At 39.7% G+C, this 19053-nt stretch overlaps 1 protein-coding gene and 1 pseudogene across 4 annotated transcripts in view; both read right to left on the reverse strand.

Moving 5' to 3' along the window:
* rxfp1 (relaxin family peptide receptor 1) overlaps positions 1 to 19053 on the reverse strand; it is a 38163-nt gene that overhangs the window by 14992 nt on the left and 4118 nt on the right. For 3 of the 4 annotated variants that reach the window (XM_020622840.1, XM_020622839.1, XM_020622842.1), the window contains exons 1-3: positions 16183 to 16541; positions 11347 to 11484; positions 2807 to 2890 (exon numbers count right to left, since the gene is read on the reverse strand). In XM_020622840.1, coding sequence (XP_020478496.1) covers positions 2807 to 2890; positions 11347 to 11484; positions 16183 to 16225 — 265 coding nt within the window. In that variant the 5' untranslated portion in view covers positions 16226 to 16541. Of the gene's footprint in view, positions 1 to 2806; positions 2891 to 11346; positions 11485 to 16182; positions 16542 to 19053 lie in introns of those variants that run through there. The other variant, XM_020622841.1, reaches the window with a different exon arrangement.
* Positions 17986 to 19053, reverse strand: part of LOC109973326 (uncharacterized) — a 2654-nt pseudogene continuing 1586 nt past the window's right edge.

Below are 19053 nucleotides of genomic sequence, written 5' to 3' on the forward strand. Positions count from 1 at the left end.
AATGTCAGCTGAATTTATTGTGTGATTTGTAGGATAAACACATGTTAAAAACAGACCCAGCTCTCTCAAGCTTGTTGAATATTTCTGGGTTAAGCCACCTTTGATTTCCTTCAATTAAACCCCAGTCTGGAAATGCAGGACATGATTACAAGAGACCACATCAGAATTAGCCACATGGGGAAAATAATCAGACCCCCTTTGTCAGCCAAACACACGTACAGTTGCAGAGAATATTGCACATTTGATGGGAGTCATACAGTGTTTAACTCTCAGTTCAGAAAACTGAATGTTTTAGAAAATAGCCATCTGATTAGTTGGAATGCTCAGCGGGTCTGCCAGTTTACAACAGCTTAGATTCAGCTATTTTTATTGGATAGGTATTGGCTGTAAAAGCCCAGTTCATTACCAGTCCTGTTTACTTGCTCCAGGTACGCCCACTATCATTTACACTCCTAAAATCACTGGAAACATCCCCTAACACACAGGGCTGAGTGTGGAAGTGTACTGTGCAGTGCACAAAGTAAATAAATATAGGCCAGATTTTTGATAGTCATAAAGCAGGTCAATGTGTGGCAGAACTGTTCGCAGTAAATAAAAACAAGCTAACTTTCCTTTTTTCTGCAATACTTTGTAGGTACACCACACCTTTAAAGTTTGAAAAATGGATTTGAACTTTAGGATTTTGTTCATATGAATGAAGAGAGGCCCAAGTAACAGGTCCAGGTTTGTCGCAGAGACCGTGGCTTTATCTTAATTTAAAAATAAAGAAAGAAAGAAAGATTCCCTGATCACACGTGGTACCGTATATATCACCACCTGTTAAACAGCTCTGCTGTTTTGATTTAGGCCAGAATCCTTTAGGTCATTTAGTTTTGGGAGTTAGAGATCCGGAAGAACTAGACAAAAACGAGTCAAACTTCATCTATGTCTGTGTTCTCCACTGTACATAAATGCTAGCTATAGTAAATATGAATGAGTGTATAACAATTCAAATATGCCATTTAGCCAACATTACTTTTACTGTGTTTGTACTTTTTATGTCTAGGTATCCAATGAAGAAATAAATCATTAGCTGTGGCAGAAGGACAAAAAAGCCCCAGAACATTCAGACAATGATATGAAAGTTCCTGGAATACCAATAGAAAAGTGGATGTTCTTCTGACTAAATGATGTTGCAGTTGTCAGTCTAAAGGCAACTTAAATGCTGCAGTGGAAGCAAATCACAGTAATGCGAGACACTGCCTGACAAAAGAGTTTGTCTTTCATGGTTATTACTTTGAGGCTTATTTTTGGCTTTCATAAATTGTACCACCATCCTGTTGCACAGCCACTCCAGGGCAGAAAAACACCTGAAAGGTTCAGAAAGCATTTCATAGTCTAGGAAACAGCAATATGTCTTTGTACAGCTCGGTACACTGCCATGACAATGTGTCTCTCTAGCCTGTATCTGACATTTCTGTGGACCCTCAGGCTTGACAGAGGCTCATGAACAGGGAACATGTTTGCCATGTTTCCCACACTGACCGGTTTAGTAACCAACATGCCTAAAGAGTGACTATTTGATTTTTGATTTGATTTGATTTATTCTTTCAAACATGCAGAACAAATGACATCAACACACACACATGATTACACAAAGCCAACCACAGCTAATCCAGAATCAGTTTGCTTATACCCAGCACATGTTTGAATGGAGTAGGAAGAAGTCAGACTTATCCAGTCCTACCCCAGAACAATCATCTTATACAAAAAATTTCATGCATCATTGGCTGCAAGCAGTATCTAAACATAGTAAATTTCTCTTCTTCACCAACAAGTAATACACAGAAAACTTAAAATAGATGGTTTCCTTCATGCAATCTTGATTAAATCTCTAATTCTTGCGTATATCTTGAATGACACATACATTTATATTTGAATTTAAACTCCTCAGTTCTAGTACTGTACTATCGCAGTGATGTTTTTAAAATACTTCATCACTTCAGAGCAAATGTGACCATCTTGAATGTGATCAGAATACACAGTATCTATTTCACTGAAGCAATGTGCTGAGTCTTCTTTTGATTGTGAATGAACAAAACTCTGGCTATCATGGTGGAATTCTGTATGCTCAGCAACAGCTCCTTATAAAGGGTAGAGCAATTTACAGCCTGTAATGAGAGTCACTGCCACAGCAAGTCCCATGGAATGGTAAAAATCCTCTTAGAATACAGATACACAGTGTTGTCTGGAAAATTCGGAGCTTCACAGAAGAGGAAATGGCAGCCTGAAGACCAGACACCTGGGTAGATGTCCTTATTTTCTCTCTGTGAACACCGACAAACTGCTAGCTGACTTTTAAAAGGTTACTAACCAGCTTGAACAATGGAAAAAGAAGAAATTATTTTATTTTAGTTTCACATAAAAAAAATCAAGCTTGAGACAAATAAGACCACAAAAGTATCTGATGAGATCCACATTTCAGAGACTGTCCTCCAGTAAAAAACAACAGGAATGTTGGTGATCTCTAGCAACCATAGTAAATAACAAAGGAGGAAGTCAGATGATGTAGTATATATCAAAGTCCCTATAGCGAGCACATTGAGATGGATGGAAGGGTAAGAAAATAATTTCAGTGTGAAAACACGTGTTTTATTGATGATTGTTCCACAACCTTGACCACATGTTTATCTTTGGAACCATGGCGATGGCTATTTTAACCCAAACCACAATGTTTTTTTATAAATCTAAACATACTGGTGTGTGCCCAGACCTAACAACAGACTACAGGATATCTTTAAATTTGCAGTTCGCAAACAATACTTACAGCATACGATGGATTTGGTCCCAGTGTTGTAGCTCAGCGTTCCAAAGTATTTGTCGAAAAGATGAGGCCATCCATTATTATCTCCTAGAGATGAAAATAACACAAACAGACAGAAATTAGAACCAATCATTTGTCCTTCAAAATCAAACATAATTTATTAGGTATAATTTGATGAAGATCTCATGTTCAGTTTAGAGAACAGCCACATAATAATCACTCATCCCTTTGATTGCATTCAAAATCATATTTTAATGTCCACTTAAATATGTACTCAATCAAAACCATATCAAAGTGATATACAGGAAAATATTTTTTTGAGGTCTTAGACAAATCAATCCACTAAGTGGATCTTAGTACTTTGCACTTTGGAATTCAAGTGCAAATAGATGCATAACCAGTCCAACCCCCTGGCAGAAGAGAGCTCCTTTGGGGCTGCAAAAGTATTCAACAAATGTAAATGCCAAAATAATTATTATTGCACTTGATGAAAGGCATGACTGCATTTTCTCTTGTGTGATATAAAATTAGAGGCTGACAACATCTATCTTCAGATATTTGCATGCTATTCCATTTTAGCTATGGACAGGTCACATCACAGCAAAGTGTGTTCTCATTGCTGCAACCCTTGACATGGACTGCTGTGACTTTGGAAACAACTGTTGTTTATTTGTTGCCACAGAGTCCTATTGTAGGAACATCAGATCAAATGCCACAAAAACATACGCATTAATAATAATAGTAACAGTGTTGATCACAGGCATGTGTGATGTAGCTCACTGCTAAGTCAGTGTCAGGTCTGAAGAACAAACAAACAGTGATCAGATGTCCTGCACTGCTGCCACAGAACCATTAACTAAAGGCAAGTAAAACTCTACTGGGGCATATACAGTGTATTCAATTGCAGGATTCTTATTTTGTTTTGATAAATCAAATCAAAAAGCAAAATAACACAAACAATGGAAACAATAATATTTGCAATGCATACAGCCAAAATGATAATATAGAAATTAGAGTTGTGTTTTTAATGCAGATGATGTGATGATATTTTTATAACACTGTATCAAATGACAATTTGTGTGGCATGTTAACGGTGTTACTTGCAGTGATAAATCTACAGAGAATTAACACCTGACTCTGTGGCTGCACACTACTTGCTCAGCACTAAATAGCACATAGAGAAATGAAGAGGAGAAACAGCAAACACAGTGGAACATTTAGCAGCTAAAGAGGCAGATAATACTCTGAGGACTTGGCAGAAACCCAGGACAGAGCTGGAATACTGGACCAAAACCTGACCCCAAATGAATAATAATGTTACTCTGAATCAGCTTGATGTGTAAATAAGTTTTTGCTAACAAATTTTCTATATCAACTTAAGAGGCGATATGTCCTGAGCCTCTGCGTGGCCATACATTTTTTTTCTAAACAATACATTTAACTGTACCTCAGAGTTTTTTTTTCTTTGTGAACAAGAGAGTTGTTGGTGATCACTGAGTTACAGAAAGTTAAATGTCCCTGTTGTCCCTTCTGAGATGCTTGCCACTCCAGTAACACTGCCTTGTGTCTCCATTGTCCCAGTTCTGTCACAACCTGAACTTTATCTTTTACTAAATTCACCAAATAAGGATTCTTAGTCATGCAGGTTATTTTTAGACTCATTAAATCAGTTACAGAAGAGACTGCTAGGGACTCCATTTAATTCTTGCTGGGCTGTTTACATCTTGATACCAGATGAGAGTCACTGAAAAGACCTGTGATCTCTTCAAGCTTCCACAAGATCATTACTACCTTGACATGATGTATTTCCTGCTGGAATATGGGACAGTAAAAACCCTACACTTAAGTTATGGAGAGAAATGTATCTTTATTTTGTCTAACCAGAAAGTGCAAGGCCTCAAAATCAAACTAAACAAATTAAGTCAGTGGACACTTTGCAGAAGATGATGCCAAAGATTGTAGCCAATCTTTCTGGAGTGCACACCAAAGGTCACGGGAGCCTGGATGTTAAAGTTTACAAGAATGTGATTCAGGTCAATCTGCATGTCCTTTTTAGACTCTAGGCATCCAGTGGAAAAGAAGCTGAAGACTGTTGGAACCCTTCACATGTGGGCTGAGAACATTTCAGGAAAAGGTCTAAATACTCGTAGCAGGTCAAAGTGGGAAAAAACATACACACTGCCTTTTTACCTTAATGGACAAAGTGCTTTGCAATTAAGCTTTTCATTCACCTATTCACATTCACATACACCAGTACTAAAACGCTACAACACTAAGCACTAGGATCAGGAGCGATTCTTGACACAGAGCTGTCTGAGGGATCAGAGAGCACGGTCATCCAGCGCCCTTTACGCACTGAAATCCCTCCAGATTCCTTGACTCTTTTAATTATGTTCTGCACCGTAGAGGGCGATGCATCCAAATCTGTTCCTATGTTTCTTTTGAGGAACATTGTTTTCAAATATTTCAATAATCTTCTCCTTCATTTGTTGGCAAACTGACAGTCCTTGGCCCATGTTTGCTCTTAAAGGGCCAGGCCTTTCCTGGGTGCCACTATTGTACCAAATCAGTGCCTGCATGGTTAAGTCACAATTTCTACAACCTCAATCACTTTCTCTAATCTAATATGTTTGGGACCTACGTGGTTATTTACTGTTTCTGTTTACTTAGTTTTAGGGCATGTGCAACATTTGTTGCAGAAAGAGATATCTGATTAGAAACCACACAAAGTCACATTAATCATATACTGTACAGAAGAAACCACTGAATGAAGAGAAACAAGAAACAAGGATCTGTGGAAATAAAACACATTCATCAAATTTGTACATATGAATAGTATATGAGCTGTGAGAGAGATAAAAAGAAAGAGTTGTAGTATCAGAAAAAGTGATGGAAACACAGATTGCTACTTCATAAAAATACACAACAGCGTTCACAAAACCTTTAAAATAAAGAGCACACTGAAAAGATGAGTCAGGAGTAACTCATCACACCAGAAACCAAACACTCCACCGACACCCTTGGGAAAAGTCCATATATTGCTCAGGCAGTTTTTGCTGCTTGCATTAGTTTATTATAGGAAAGTGCAAAGCTTCTTATTCAACAAAATGAAAACCATATTATTACCTTGAACTCACCTACAAATTCTAACAAATGCATTAAAATTCAGACTCTCACTTCTGTACTACTACCTTTGTTGACATACAAATTTTAACTGCAAACTCCTCTCCCACCGGTAGATTTTTGTATTAATATGTCAGAGCAGGAGGGCAGTGGCCAGAGATTTAAAAGGAAAGACTACATAGATTTCTTCTTTGGTCTACAGCAACGGCAGTCTAACTATCATTGCCATGAACACTGCAGACAGTGGATTTACCTAAATCCTGAAAGTGGAGGATAATTTTTCTGGGTTAAACAAGTTTAGCTTCTATTCCTTAGTCTGATTCCCATAGCTGCTTGATAGGTTTGGGTCTATTGCTGTAAAACAGACGCCTCGATGTTTGCTTTTTGGGGCTTCTTTTTACACCAGATAACTGTCCAAGGTATTGACTTAATTTCAAGGTATTTCAGAGCTCCATCAGACAGCATTCAAGTATTTGTACTGTGCGGTCTTGGGATCAGGGTTGCTTTGAAAACACCCCTGAATGTTGTGCAATTCTAAAAATATCCGAAAGGAAGAAAACACAGCCAGACACAGCCTTTAAACATAATGTTAGATGTCTAATGTGCTTATCTGTAAAGATTCCTCTAACCAAGGCTTGTTTTTAGTTGATCCACTTCACTTAATATCTCTTTGATAGTTCAACCTCTCTGTCCTGCTGCTGCTCCACGGCTGAGGAATCACAAATACCAACAACAGTTTCTTATCTTTTGGAGCCAACCGTGCCAATGCAAGTGGAGAAAGGGATGATTAGAGAGTCACCCAGTCAGAAAGAAGGTTTATGAAGACAACACAAGAAATAAGCTGCGGACTAGTTCACTGATTCAGTTCTACTGAAACTGCAGTGTTGCTGAAGCCCACCAACAAACCGGAGGCAACAGCTGGAGCGTGACAGTAACAGGGCTGAAGGCTTTAATCTTCCTGAACTATTCTGATATATTTCCAAAGAAAAATCACAGACTTGTAAAATTTCTGAGATGAGGGATGGCAAATAGCTTTTTCAGCATGATGATGAAAAAAAGAGTTTTAGTCAAATGAATAACTTTCTATAAATAGTAAAAGCTCCAAGTTTCTGCATCAGTCAGTGAAGGTCATTGTGTGCAATAAAAATTGTCCCAAACTTCCTGCAGGTAATTTTCTCTAATAAGCCTGATATAAACATCACAATGACTGAGCAGCTGCCACCTTTTTAAACTATGGTACCCCTTCGCCTAATACATATGCAAATGAAATTTTGTCTGATAACAGAGGAAGAGACAAAGACCAGTCCTGTGAAAAATGACACTAGTCTGACAAAAACACAACCCTCATCCTGTTGCTGTGTGTGATGAAGTCCTGGACTCTCTTCACCTTGTTAACAAACATCTTGAGAGAAACAAGATCTGATAAGGCACAGAAAAAAAAAAACAGAAGATGGAAACTCCCATCATCTGAGACTCTGGAGCTTTTTATCACAAAGATGCTCCCTGTCAGTGTGACTTTCACTTGCGTCAGAGCAGCTGAAAGCTACACTGAGAATAAGCCAAACAACTGGTTGTCAGTCCGCGCACATACCTGTGCATCAGTGGAAGTCAAAGGGAGAGAGATGACGAGTGAGCCAAGGAAAGCGCACCGACGAAGGCCGGACAGCTGAAAATGCTTTCTCTTCTTGCAAAGTGAATTCTTGTTATTGAGTGCCATCTTAATTTGCATTTATTTGATAATATTATTGGGATAATGCACCAATTCTGCACAAAAGATGAGCCAAATGAATTAACATATTACAGTTCCACACATGATGGGGAGGCTGTTCAGGCAAGGAAGTGTTCTGTCACAGTGCCATCAGCTTGATAACATGCTCACGACTACAGTACTAATAAGGTTTGGTGGGTTTAATGTTTATCATATTTACCATGTTATTTTAGCTTGTAGCATATGAACATTTGCCAACTAGCACCACACAATGTAGAGTTATGAAGTGGGTGAGGTTGCTGTTTCTTGAAGTGTTTTCCCCTGGGTTCCCATTTAAAAGTTGTCTTCAAAGATATCCTAATGTTACTTAACACAGAAACACTGGACCTTCCTGAACACTACACTGAACAAAGTAGGCTCAGGACTTTGGCTCTTGACTGCTGTTCTCTGTAAAATACTAACTATGTGCCATGTCTGCAAGTGACATCAGATCAGCTAGACATCAAATCTGCCCCACGAAACCATCTAGTAAGAGAGCAATGTCAGACTGAACACTGGAGAGTAACAAACTGCCGATTCAGTTAGAAATAACAGACCGTCTTATTGGGCCCATGGTTCTTATACTTGTTCTGTCTAAACACAACATGTATTCAGCATTTTGTTTTTCAGAGCACTGAGGGCAGGCTGTTAGTTTATGAATGAGAGAGGTACTTTGAGAATTTGCACTGTATAGTTGATTACTTTATCTGCTGAATCAACTCTTCAGTGAAAAGCCCATAATGACAGAATAATGATCTTTGTGTTTTTAAAATCTGCTGGATCAATCCGTCACCAAAAATAGAGCTGGATGGGTTTGTCTAACTGAAAGTTTCAAACAACCTATTTTATATCTGGTTCAGTTCTGCAGCTTTAAGAATTTGGAACTTGGCCTTTTCCACCACCTTAACATTTATCCACAAGGAATTAGGAGCATTGGTGTCCTGCACAGGGATGTTTGAAAATGGAGTAAAAGTAAAATGCCTCAAGAGGATTTTACCAGTGACTATCAAACTAATAAGTGAGCAATGTGTTCTTTCTGACAGGAGTAATATCCTACAGGTCTGGAGGTTGAGGCAGGTATCAATTACCTCTTTGCAAATGCAGATACTGTTGAAAAGGTCACCTTGTTGCAAAAGTTACCTTTATTTATCTCCAATCACTCGTTAAACATTGTTTGCTTTCTGATGTTTGATCTTCCCTGTTTTTAAAAGAAACTGCAGTCTAGTTAAATTTTTAAAAGTGCTGTGAAGGACATGCAGCTCAAAAGCCCCATTCGCAACCCAAAAAGGAACTACCCAGACAGCAGTATTTTGCATTGTGATACAGTATGCCCTTCATAGATACTGTAACTGAATCTCCTGTTCAATGTTAGGTTTAAAGTATTTTATGTTATTGTTTAGGTTATGTCATTAAAGAAGCATTACATTATATGTGGCCACTTGGGGGCAGTACAACAAACTGCAAACAACACTGAAATGTTATAAAAGTATAAAGTGTGTAAGTATAAGACATGTGTTAACAGTTACCTATTTACACATCTAACAGTTCTACCACTCATCCATAATGACAAAATGTCTCTTTAGCTACTAAACTATGTTCCAATATGTTGAGCAGCTAGTTTTCTAACTCCATCATCCATTTGGTACAGAGAGGTCTTTTGCTGAAACTGCAGCCCACAGCTGAAAATGATCCTGGGAGCAGTCAACAGTAAAGCTGCAGCCAGTAAAAGCAAAACATGATCAGGAGCTGAAATGCTACACTCTATAGCTGAGGGCAACTACAGGGCTGGTCATAATCATTTGTGGGTTCATTAGTATGACTGACCTCTCTCACATACTATTTTTCCATTTGAGAAATATCAGTTAATGTGGGCAAATGTTAAGTGCAATGTCTAAGCAGACAACAGAAGTCAGCATGTAGTTGGAGATGGATGTTGTAAATGCACTCAAACCCTCACCTCTAAACAAAGCAATGAAAAGTTTAGCTGCAACCTGAAGAGTGAGATTTACTAAGTGATACTTAGTAATAGTAGTAGTATGGTATTATTAACTAATACTTATTATTTCATCAGAAAATCAACATCCAGTGATACACCCATTTTAGATACACCTCTACAAAACCATTTAATCAAATACAATACATTAGCCCTGCTAGAAACTGAACCAATTTTAAACACATCATCTTCTTTCTCTGTTTCCAATAGGTGTTAATTCAAACCCATGGTTAAACCTTTATTCACAGATAAACTAAAAACAACAGCACCCAGAGTAACAAGAGAAGCACTACTGTAAGTATGTGTTTCTGGGATGTAACACTGGGTTAGCCATCAGTGTACTCGTATCATATTTGTGATGGTCCATCCATCCATCCATTTTCCTCCGCTTATCCGGGACCGGGTCACGGGGGCATGTGATGTGATGGTGCACTTCTAAATATGTCTGGAGATAGAAAAATGCAGTGAAACAGTTCTAGCTTTAAACCAACGGCACTTACTGGACACAACACTGGACATCTGGTTATAATTCTGGCCGTGGGATGACTAAAATCAAAGGAGTCAGGTGGGATAGGTATCATTTATTATAAACTGACAACTGTTTTATAAGCTGCACCTGTTTCAGCACAGGAGTCATGACTGATGAACATCTCCTAAAGATAAAATCAGTCACACATAAGCCTGTTTTCACAAACTGGAGCTGCAGGTCAGCAGAGGTGAGGAAGTTATTATTATTATTATTATTATTATAATACCATAGTCATATAATCTTTATGAAATAACTTATTTTCTTCTTTTTTTTAGCAGATTTTAAAACAGACCACCTGGGAGCAGAAAAGTAGAGAAGGTCAGTTTCTGTTAAATCCTGGTGTTGTGGCAGATGAGTTACATTTTAATGAAGGTATCCACATCGTGTCAACACTGTGCCAGCTATGCATAACATACACAGGATTTTGGAATAGTACCAATAACGCAGAGACAGATCATGCAACATGCACACATCACTATGAGTATCTGTGTGCCCCTACAGTTATCCGATGCTGAAATTTCCCCATTGAGGGATCAATAACCTCTAGAGTCCTGAGCTTTGGAAACCCAAGCTGTGCGGTCCTCATATGAGGACGCAGGGACTCTAGAGGTTATAATACCTACCTACCTTCCTCCCCGGTTTTAACTATACTGTAAGATCACTGACACCCCGGCCCCCCCTCACCACTCTCTCAGATCACTTCTCCACTATTCCTTGATCTTTCCCCGATTGTGTGCATGAGGCACGTTTCAGTTCTGTACATCTGGTGGTCTTTCAGAAGACAGCGGCTTGTGTCTCTGCCTACACAGATGGCTAAGATTGTGGTTCAGAGTTAAGCCTGTTTTACGTGCTAGTTTAGATCCATTAGATCCACTGGAGAGTGACAAAGCACATGTATGGGATGTGACTAAGCAGTAAACTACTAAATTAGCTGCCACGTCCATGTACATCTTCAAGGTCAGAATGAAGTCACAATGTAATAAAGTGACTGCACTTGTACTCATGAAAGTGGATTTTCATGAGGTTTTCATGTACATGTCAGCTATGATCTAAGTGCCCCACAGAGCTGGTACATTACAGATGTGGACAACAGGTTACATAGTAACATTTGTTACATATTGACATTTGTTCAAGTGGCAGCAACAACTCACCACAGTTCTCTTCATCTGCTTGATTTCCACAATCATCAATGTTATTGCAGTGCATGAGCTGAGGGAGGCAAATGGTCAGGTTGCCACAGGGGAAATATCCAAGGGGACATGTTGCCCTCTCCTCTGTGATATTTAATGCTGTAAACAAAGCAGAAAATCCAAGAATATGATTATTCATGTAAAATTTCTGCCATACGAGAGTCATACTGACAGCCCGATCTTACAACATTATCCTTGACATGTGGAGTGTGTGCGTCTCACTGACTACTGCACATACAGCTCCGATGTGAGTGTTTTCATGATATTTTTATATACTTCTCATTATATTTCTTTTCACTCGCTGTTTAAAGTGCCTTTAGACTTTGTGCTACTGTTTATCTACTTTATATTTCACTTTTTCTTTCTCTTTATTTAACCAGGTAAAAAACCCATTGAGATCACGATCTCTTTTACAAGGGTGACCTGGCCAAGAGGTCAACAACACCTGTCGTCAATACATAAGTTTCAATACAAATCAAAAACATTAAACATTTAAACAATCAAAACCATAAATACAATAATCAACAATACAACCAACACTTGTGTTGTGTGGTATTCAGGGTGGACGGCAAAGCAAGAATTTCATTGTGCAGAGAAACACATTTCCATACGTATGACAATAAACACTTTTAATCTTGAATCATTAAGGAGGGTTTACGTGCATTGTCCAAACCCATGCCAACAGGCTCTACTAGTGCTTCAGGGAGCAGTTCTGTGTGTACTCTTTACTTAATCAACAGTCTTGTATCAGAATCAGAATCAGATTTAATGGCCAGATGTGTTGAACATACAGTTCTCAGCATTAAATGGGCATTTACAATGCTCTTGCGTAAGGCAACGAGTAGACAAGTAAAATTCTTCCTGAAGTCCACTGTCATTTCCACTGTTTTGAGCGTGTTCATCTCCAGGTTGTTCCAACCACACCACAGGACCAGCTGTTCAACCTCCCGCCTGTAGGCTGACTCGTCACTGTCTCACATAAGAACGATGCCCATTGTGTCATTTGCGAAATGCAGGAGTTTAACAGAGGTGCAATCATCTGTGTAGGGGGAAAAACAGGAGTGGGAAGAGCACACAGCACCTGTGCTGATTATCTAGGTGCTGGATGAGGTTTTCCTCAACCTCACCTGCTGCTTTCTTTCTGTCAGAAAGCTGGTGATCCACTGACAGGCGTGGGTAGGCACAGTGAGCTGGGTCAGTTTAGCTACTGTTGTACTTCAGTCTGCTGGAAATTATGCAGAAACAAACAGCGCAGACTTACATATGATAAATGTAAAGCATTTCAAATGTCATGCAAACTGAAAGGGAAAATAATTACTTCCCTCATCTAATCCTGCCTTCATTAGTGAAATTCGTTTCATTTGCTTCAGTGACTCTGCCTTATCACGCCTGTGGTTTCTGCTAAAGAGTCACGATTTTGCCTAAGTATGTCACACTACTGTGAACTCTAACCACAGTTTTGCAAATTATTATTATTAATATTTTGTGGGTAAATAAACTACACATACCGCATCACACACATTCAGCTTTTAAACATAAAAACTGGCCTCACCAATTGGTCAGAAGCTGGTTAGCGCACAATGTTTCAGAACAGGCAGAGGAACAGGATACATTTTAGAGCTGATAGCATCACAGCATCAGTTTGACTAAACCATCTCATTATTTTATGAATATCTGCTTAACTTATGAAATCTGCTTGGTAGTTGAATGCTAATTGAAAATTTAATTTGACTCAGCAAAATAAATATATTCTTTATATATTCTTTATATAGTACAAGTACAGTGCCCTGAAAGACAGTCTGACCTTCTGATGGCTGAATGTGAGTCAAAAACAGGCGGTACAGAGATTTCTTTTCTTGCCAAATGTAAAATTTCTTCAACCTCAATGGCACATCTTGTTCTTGGGGGCATAAAAAGGATCTCATTCCATAAAATCACAGATCTGAATGCAACCAAAGAACCACGTCCATCATATAAAACCTATCTGTAGCATCTGAAATGGTGTTCTTCAGTCCTAATGTCCTGTTGACTACAAAACTACATCACACACTGAAAAATAACTCCATGAACTTCTTGTTTGTGGAAGAATTGTTATTCCTGATAGTAACATCAACCAAGTCATTTTGGGGATATTCTGTGCCCTTAATAGTGATTCCACAAGGGAGACATTACAGGAAATGAGGGAAAAACTGGGGAATGATCCATGACTGGCAGCTGGAAATGCTGTGATTCATGGCCAGTAACATTCACTATAAACCACTAGAGAACAATAAAATAAAATATTGTCTTTAAAATTTGTTCTGCTGTCAAAGACCTCGAGTTATGAAAGTATTCTCTCAGTGCCAAGAAGTAAGGACTCTTTGCTCAACGCTCTATTTTACAAAAACACTGACACAGTATATTATAAGTAGAAATCCACCAGTGTGAATCATCTCAGGTAAAACCGTGTCCTAGGAGACGGCTCATCAAAATCCAAGCGCTTTTAAAGAATTAATTAACACTCAGCACAATCAGACATCTCTCAAACAACAGATCACAAAGCTAAGAAAGAAGCAAGCTGTGCCATCTGTTGTGGCGCCGTGTAATGCTTCTTGTGCACTCGTGTCCAAGCACAGCAGTGTTTGAATTGTTTAGGACCTTTATTTTATTTTAGCTGAAATGATCTGAGCTTCAATTATCTGAAGGTCAAGCTAAGGTCAACAGGGAAGGAACATCACATAATCAGCTAAACGGTACAATTCTTCTTCTACTCTTGCTGATAAACACTGTGGGAAATCTAGAAAATCACCAATTAAGGAAGAAAAGATGCGCCTGTAAACATGTGTCACAAAAAGGCCACTAAGTCTACTCTGACAGCAAGTTGTTATATGGCTCTGAGTGTTTACTCAGACATGGAGTGCATTCTTCTAAAGTAAAATGGAATTCAATTAAAGCACAGGAGATCTTCACCCATTAGTGGCTTTGCTTTGCTTTGCTTTAGACGTGCATCTCATTTACAACAGTGAGGTTTCAGTTAGGTGCTAACTCTGAAATTCCAGCCTGACGGGTGCTGGACCGAGAGATAACATAGCATCTGCTTTTGATAACAAATACCAAATTAATCACTGTTCCCTGGAGTATAAACTCAAAGATTCTTGACTAATATCACATTCTTGTATAAATGGACATGCACTAATGTGTGGAATGTGAGATGCCTGCCATCACCATGCTAATTTCTATCAGCCTAAGGAGCTCCACTGCTGAAGCTGATAGTTCTGTGATTACATAATATGAAAGCTCCTATAAACACTTCATATTTTTACGACTAAGAGAAGCAAAATCCAACAACTACGACATATATTTCTTTGCAAATATGTAGCCTAGCCTACAAGCAATGATGAAAACAATCAGGATATGTTTGTTATTTTTTTCTTTAGTTAGTACATTGTTGTCTGTCCTTAGTAAAGCTGGTCAGTCAATGTTTAACCTTTTCAGCAGCAAAGTAGTCTGACAAGTGTGTTTGTCAGCATTACCAAAGCCTGACGAGGTCACAATGCCCTAAAATCATTAATGAAAAGAGGATGACTTGGATAATTGTGCAGGTCACAGTTCAGCCAAAAATGTGACAACATATTCATCACATCTTATAGGGAGTCTAAATTTCTGTTACTTAGTGATGTGTTAGTGTGTAGAACATTCTCAGCCAACACATGAACTGTAGACACTGCGATGTTTAGCACTACAGTTCTGTTGTAATATTCTTATAACTGCCAGTAAGGTTGGGAATGGTGAGTCAATCTGAAAAAGCAAATGTGTAATTTATAATTAAAAAATACAAGAGGCATTACCTTAAATGGATGGAGACAATGATTTACTAGGCTGGATGGCCACTCTGACAGCTCTCTATTACTACCTGGCTCCATCACTGAGTCAATATGCTGAGCCAGCCAACCAGAAGCTGACAGGGATCGACTAGAGCCAGCAGTGCAAAAATCACAAGCTAGGTTTGGCGACAGGTGCCCAACAATGACTAAACAGCGCCCAGTGGCAAAGTGTATATGAATCAGTATCGCTCTTTCAGGGTCTAAAGAGTAAAACCGTGACAACATAAAACATATTTGCTGTATGTATTTGCTTCCTCCTGCAGGAGATCCATTTCTAACATGGCAGCACACAGCGGGGGCAGTTATGGCTTTAAAATTGTCTTGCTCTCCTGGATGCTTGCTTGTGGCTAGAACACAAACACAGCAAAGAGTTGTGCAACAGATTCCTGTCTTTTTAGCCCATAAGAATGTTTACAGTTTGAAATCAGCGGCTGGATGAATGGAGAGCTTTTGTCCTCCAGGCTAAGGACCTGCAACCTGTACTTGCCCTTAATACAGAATGCACACAGCACTGCTGGGTTAGATCAGCTTTACAGTTAATCCTGGGGATGTCTCATAAGCAGCCTGTGAGAAAGCTCCCACTGACAACAATCTCTTCCACTTACAGGTAATTTTATTCAGGCAGGTACAGGGTGGCACATGCATTGCCTTAAAACCATATGATAGCTCCCTCTGTTTTCAAACCAATATAACAAAATTACTGTGAAAATCGCAGAGATCCTCCTGTGACGACCCTCAAAATGACCTTCCTTTCTTTCTCCATAATCATTAGTGCAGATTTGAGAGATATTGCACTGGAGTCACCTCAAAGTTACTTCTTTTTTTCTCCACACATTTAATGACAAATGTTATTTGCTTGCGCTTGAAAATGTGTTTAAGAGAAAGAGACTGAACTGCAACGAGTTTGACCAAAAAGAGAAGTTGCTGAACTTACCCGACACACCATACACGAATATCACAGCCACATAAATCTGCATGATATCTCTTGAAGTTTTTTTTGTGGAAGTCGCGCTGATAGGCTGTTTTTTCAAACTGCGAGTCTGTGCGCAAAAAAATCCCCAAAGTTTGGTGGAATCTTGCTATTGTGTGATAAACGAGTGAAGTGTGCGGAGAAGACAAGCGGGTACAGCGGCAGCAAGAGGAGAACCTGCAGCTGGCTTGATAGGTGGACTCGGTCTGCAGCCAGCTCGACTGGGAGAAAGGTCTAAAGAACCAGCTGCCGTCGTGACGCACGAGCGGCAGCGGCACAGGTGCGCGCAAAGAGGGGTGGGAGTGAGAGTCGGAGAGGGTGGAGTGGTGTGTGGAAGCTACGTATCTGGGGCTCGGAAGAAGAAGAAAATCCAGGGACGGAAACTAGTCTGGCCGATGCTGTTCGTCAAATGTTCTGTTGGTTTACATTGATTCCCTGTCACTGTGCACTAAGACAACCAGGCACAGGGACAGTTTCTTCCCTCAGGCCATCACTCTGATGAACTTAACCCACGACAGTATGACTGGACAATAACCCTCAGTGCAATACCTGTAAATATACATTGTACAGATTATACAGTTCCGTACAGGTCTCTAGTTTTAAGTACTATGTTTTTATTCCTATTTATCTCATTTCAATAAACATTCCTTGTTGTCTGCATTGATTACTGCCTGTTTATACAGCTTATTTTGCATTGTTTGCACTGTTTGTTGCTTGTTAATACTGTTTATTATTTTGATATACTACACAGCCTTATGTTGGTTTACTGTTTACATGCCCCTTGCATGGGGATATGTACATGCACATTGAGAGCTGATGTACCAGAGTCAAATTCCTCGTGTGTCCGACACACCTGGCCAATAAAGCTGATTCTGATTCTGTTGTCGGTGCTAATATCACTAGGTGCCGTGTGTCAGTTCTACATAATGCTGTATAAAAGCACATTTCCACATGTGTGCTCCTAGGGGGGTCAGGGAATTGACGCCTTTAAGAGCACTGCAAACCATTTCACTGCCTGTGACCTTAAGGATTAAGGAGATAAAACAACCCTGGCAAGATTACCTGAGATGATTCTCTCCTGTGCTATAGCCGAAATCCTGGAAGCAATCACAAGCAGAATCAGTTAGGGTCTATCTCTGCTACTGTTTCAACGTGTTTACTTGACAATTCTTGCTCTCAGGCAGAAGCTCTGTAAGACTGATCCATGCATGAAATCCCATTCCTAGATTTGACTGGTTCATCTTTTCTTTTTTTCCCTTGTAGCTCAGTTTATTTAACTGCATCAGAACACTCAAGTGCTTTCATCAAAAGTTTGTTAAAGTGCAAGAAAGTAAAATTGCACCAGTCAATATTTTATTTTAACAACACATCTTATGTTACTTGGAATGTGAAAGGGGTGATTAAAAGAACCCACACAGAATTAACCTCTCAGCTTTAACATCTTTTAGTTCACTGTTTTGACTATACTGTTTCTGCTCAGACTCATTTTCAAAAGGTCATGTTGCGATCACAGCTTGTTCGCTGCCACCAAGTGGCTAAAACCATAAGTCATTGCTGCTTTAAAGGACAAATCTAAGGTTTGTTCACTCAGTACATGCTGACATACAAACTCCACCTACTTCAAGATAAACATGCCACAGAAGTTCATTCATTCCATTATTCTAGTTGCTGTTCGCAGTGAATGGCTTGGATGCACAAAGATGTCTATCAGAGAGTCAGGCTGTAAACATAAAATCTGTTTACTTTTCAGATGAAATTTTCTTCTTCTTATCTCCTTGGATTCCCCGTAGAACAAAGGGCCTCAACAACAGCTCTCCAACGCAGTTTATTCTGGGCAGCCTTTTTCACTTCACCCCACGACAGGTTGCACTTCTTCATTTCCTCTTCACAGGATCGTCTCCACGTGGTCTTAGGGCGACCGACCCATCTCTTTCCCCGAGGGTCGCATTGCAAGGCCTGCCGGGTGATGTCCTGTGAGGGTTTCCGCAGGGTGTGTCCTATCCATTGCCATTTACGCCTGGCAATCTGCTGGTTGATGGGATCTTGGTTTGTCTGCTGCCACAACTCAGTATTCTTTAGTTTATCTGTACACCTGATCTTCAGTATGTTGCGAAGGCAGCCATTGACGAATACTTGGAGTTTGTTGGTTAGGGTGTTGGTGACCCTCCAGGTCTCTGAGCCATAGAGAAGGACAGACTTAACGTTGCTGTTGAAAATTCGTATTTTATTGCGGACAGATAGGGATGTTGACCTCCAGACTGGTCTCAGGTTAATAAAGACGTGTCTAGCTTTCCCGATTCTAGCTTTGATGTCCTCGTCAGAACCACCTGATGCTGATACAATGCTGCCCAGGTAGGTGAAAGAGGTGACTTCTTCCAGCTCGCTGTCTCCAAGGGTGATTGGCTTCTGCTGCTTTTTTAACAGGGTCATGATTTTAGTCTTCTCTAGGTTGATCCGCAGTCCAGTCTTGGATGCTTCTTGGGCTAGGCTATCGGTTTTCTGGTGCATATGTTGGCTTTTCTGGGACATCTGTCACAAGTCGTTCGCAAAGTCCAGGTCTTCAAGGAATTGAGTCAGGGACCACTGGATTCCGGTTTTTCCTGTTTTAATTGTCTGATGCATCACCCAGTCGACCACTAACAGGAAGATCATTGGGGAGAGCATGCATCCTTGTCGGACTCCTGTTCTCACCTCAAACTCCTCTGTCAATTTGTCGTTATGGATAATTTGGCGTGTGGCGCCTTCATAAAGTTGCTGGATCAGGGTGATGAAACTTTGAGGGATTCCATAGTGATGGAGGAGCTGCCAGATAGTTTCCCTGTCCACACTATCAAA

The sequence above is a fragment of the Monopterus albus genome, unplaced genomic scaffold (genome assembly GCF_001952655.1).
Source record: "Monopterus albus unplaced genomic scaffold, M_albus_1.0 scaffold289.1, whole genome shotgun sequence".
Taxonomy (NCBI): domain Eukaryota; kingdom Metazoa; phylum Chordata; class Actinopteri; order Synbranchiformes; family Synbranchidae; genus Monopterus; species Monopterus albus.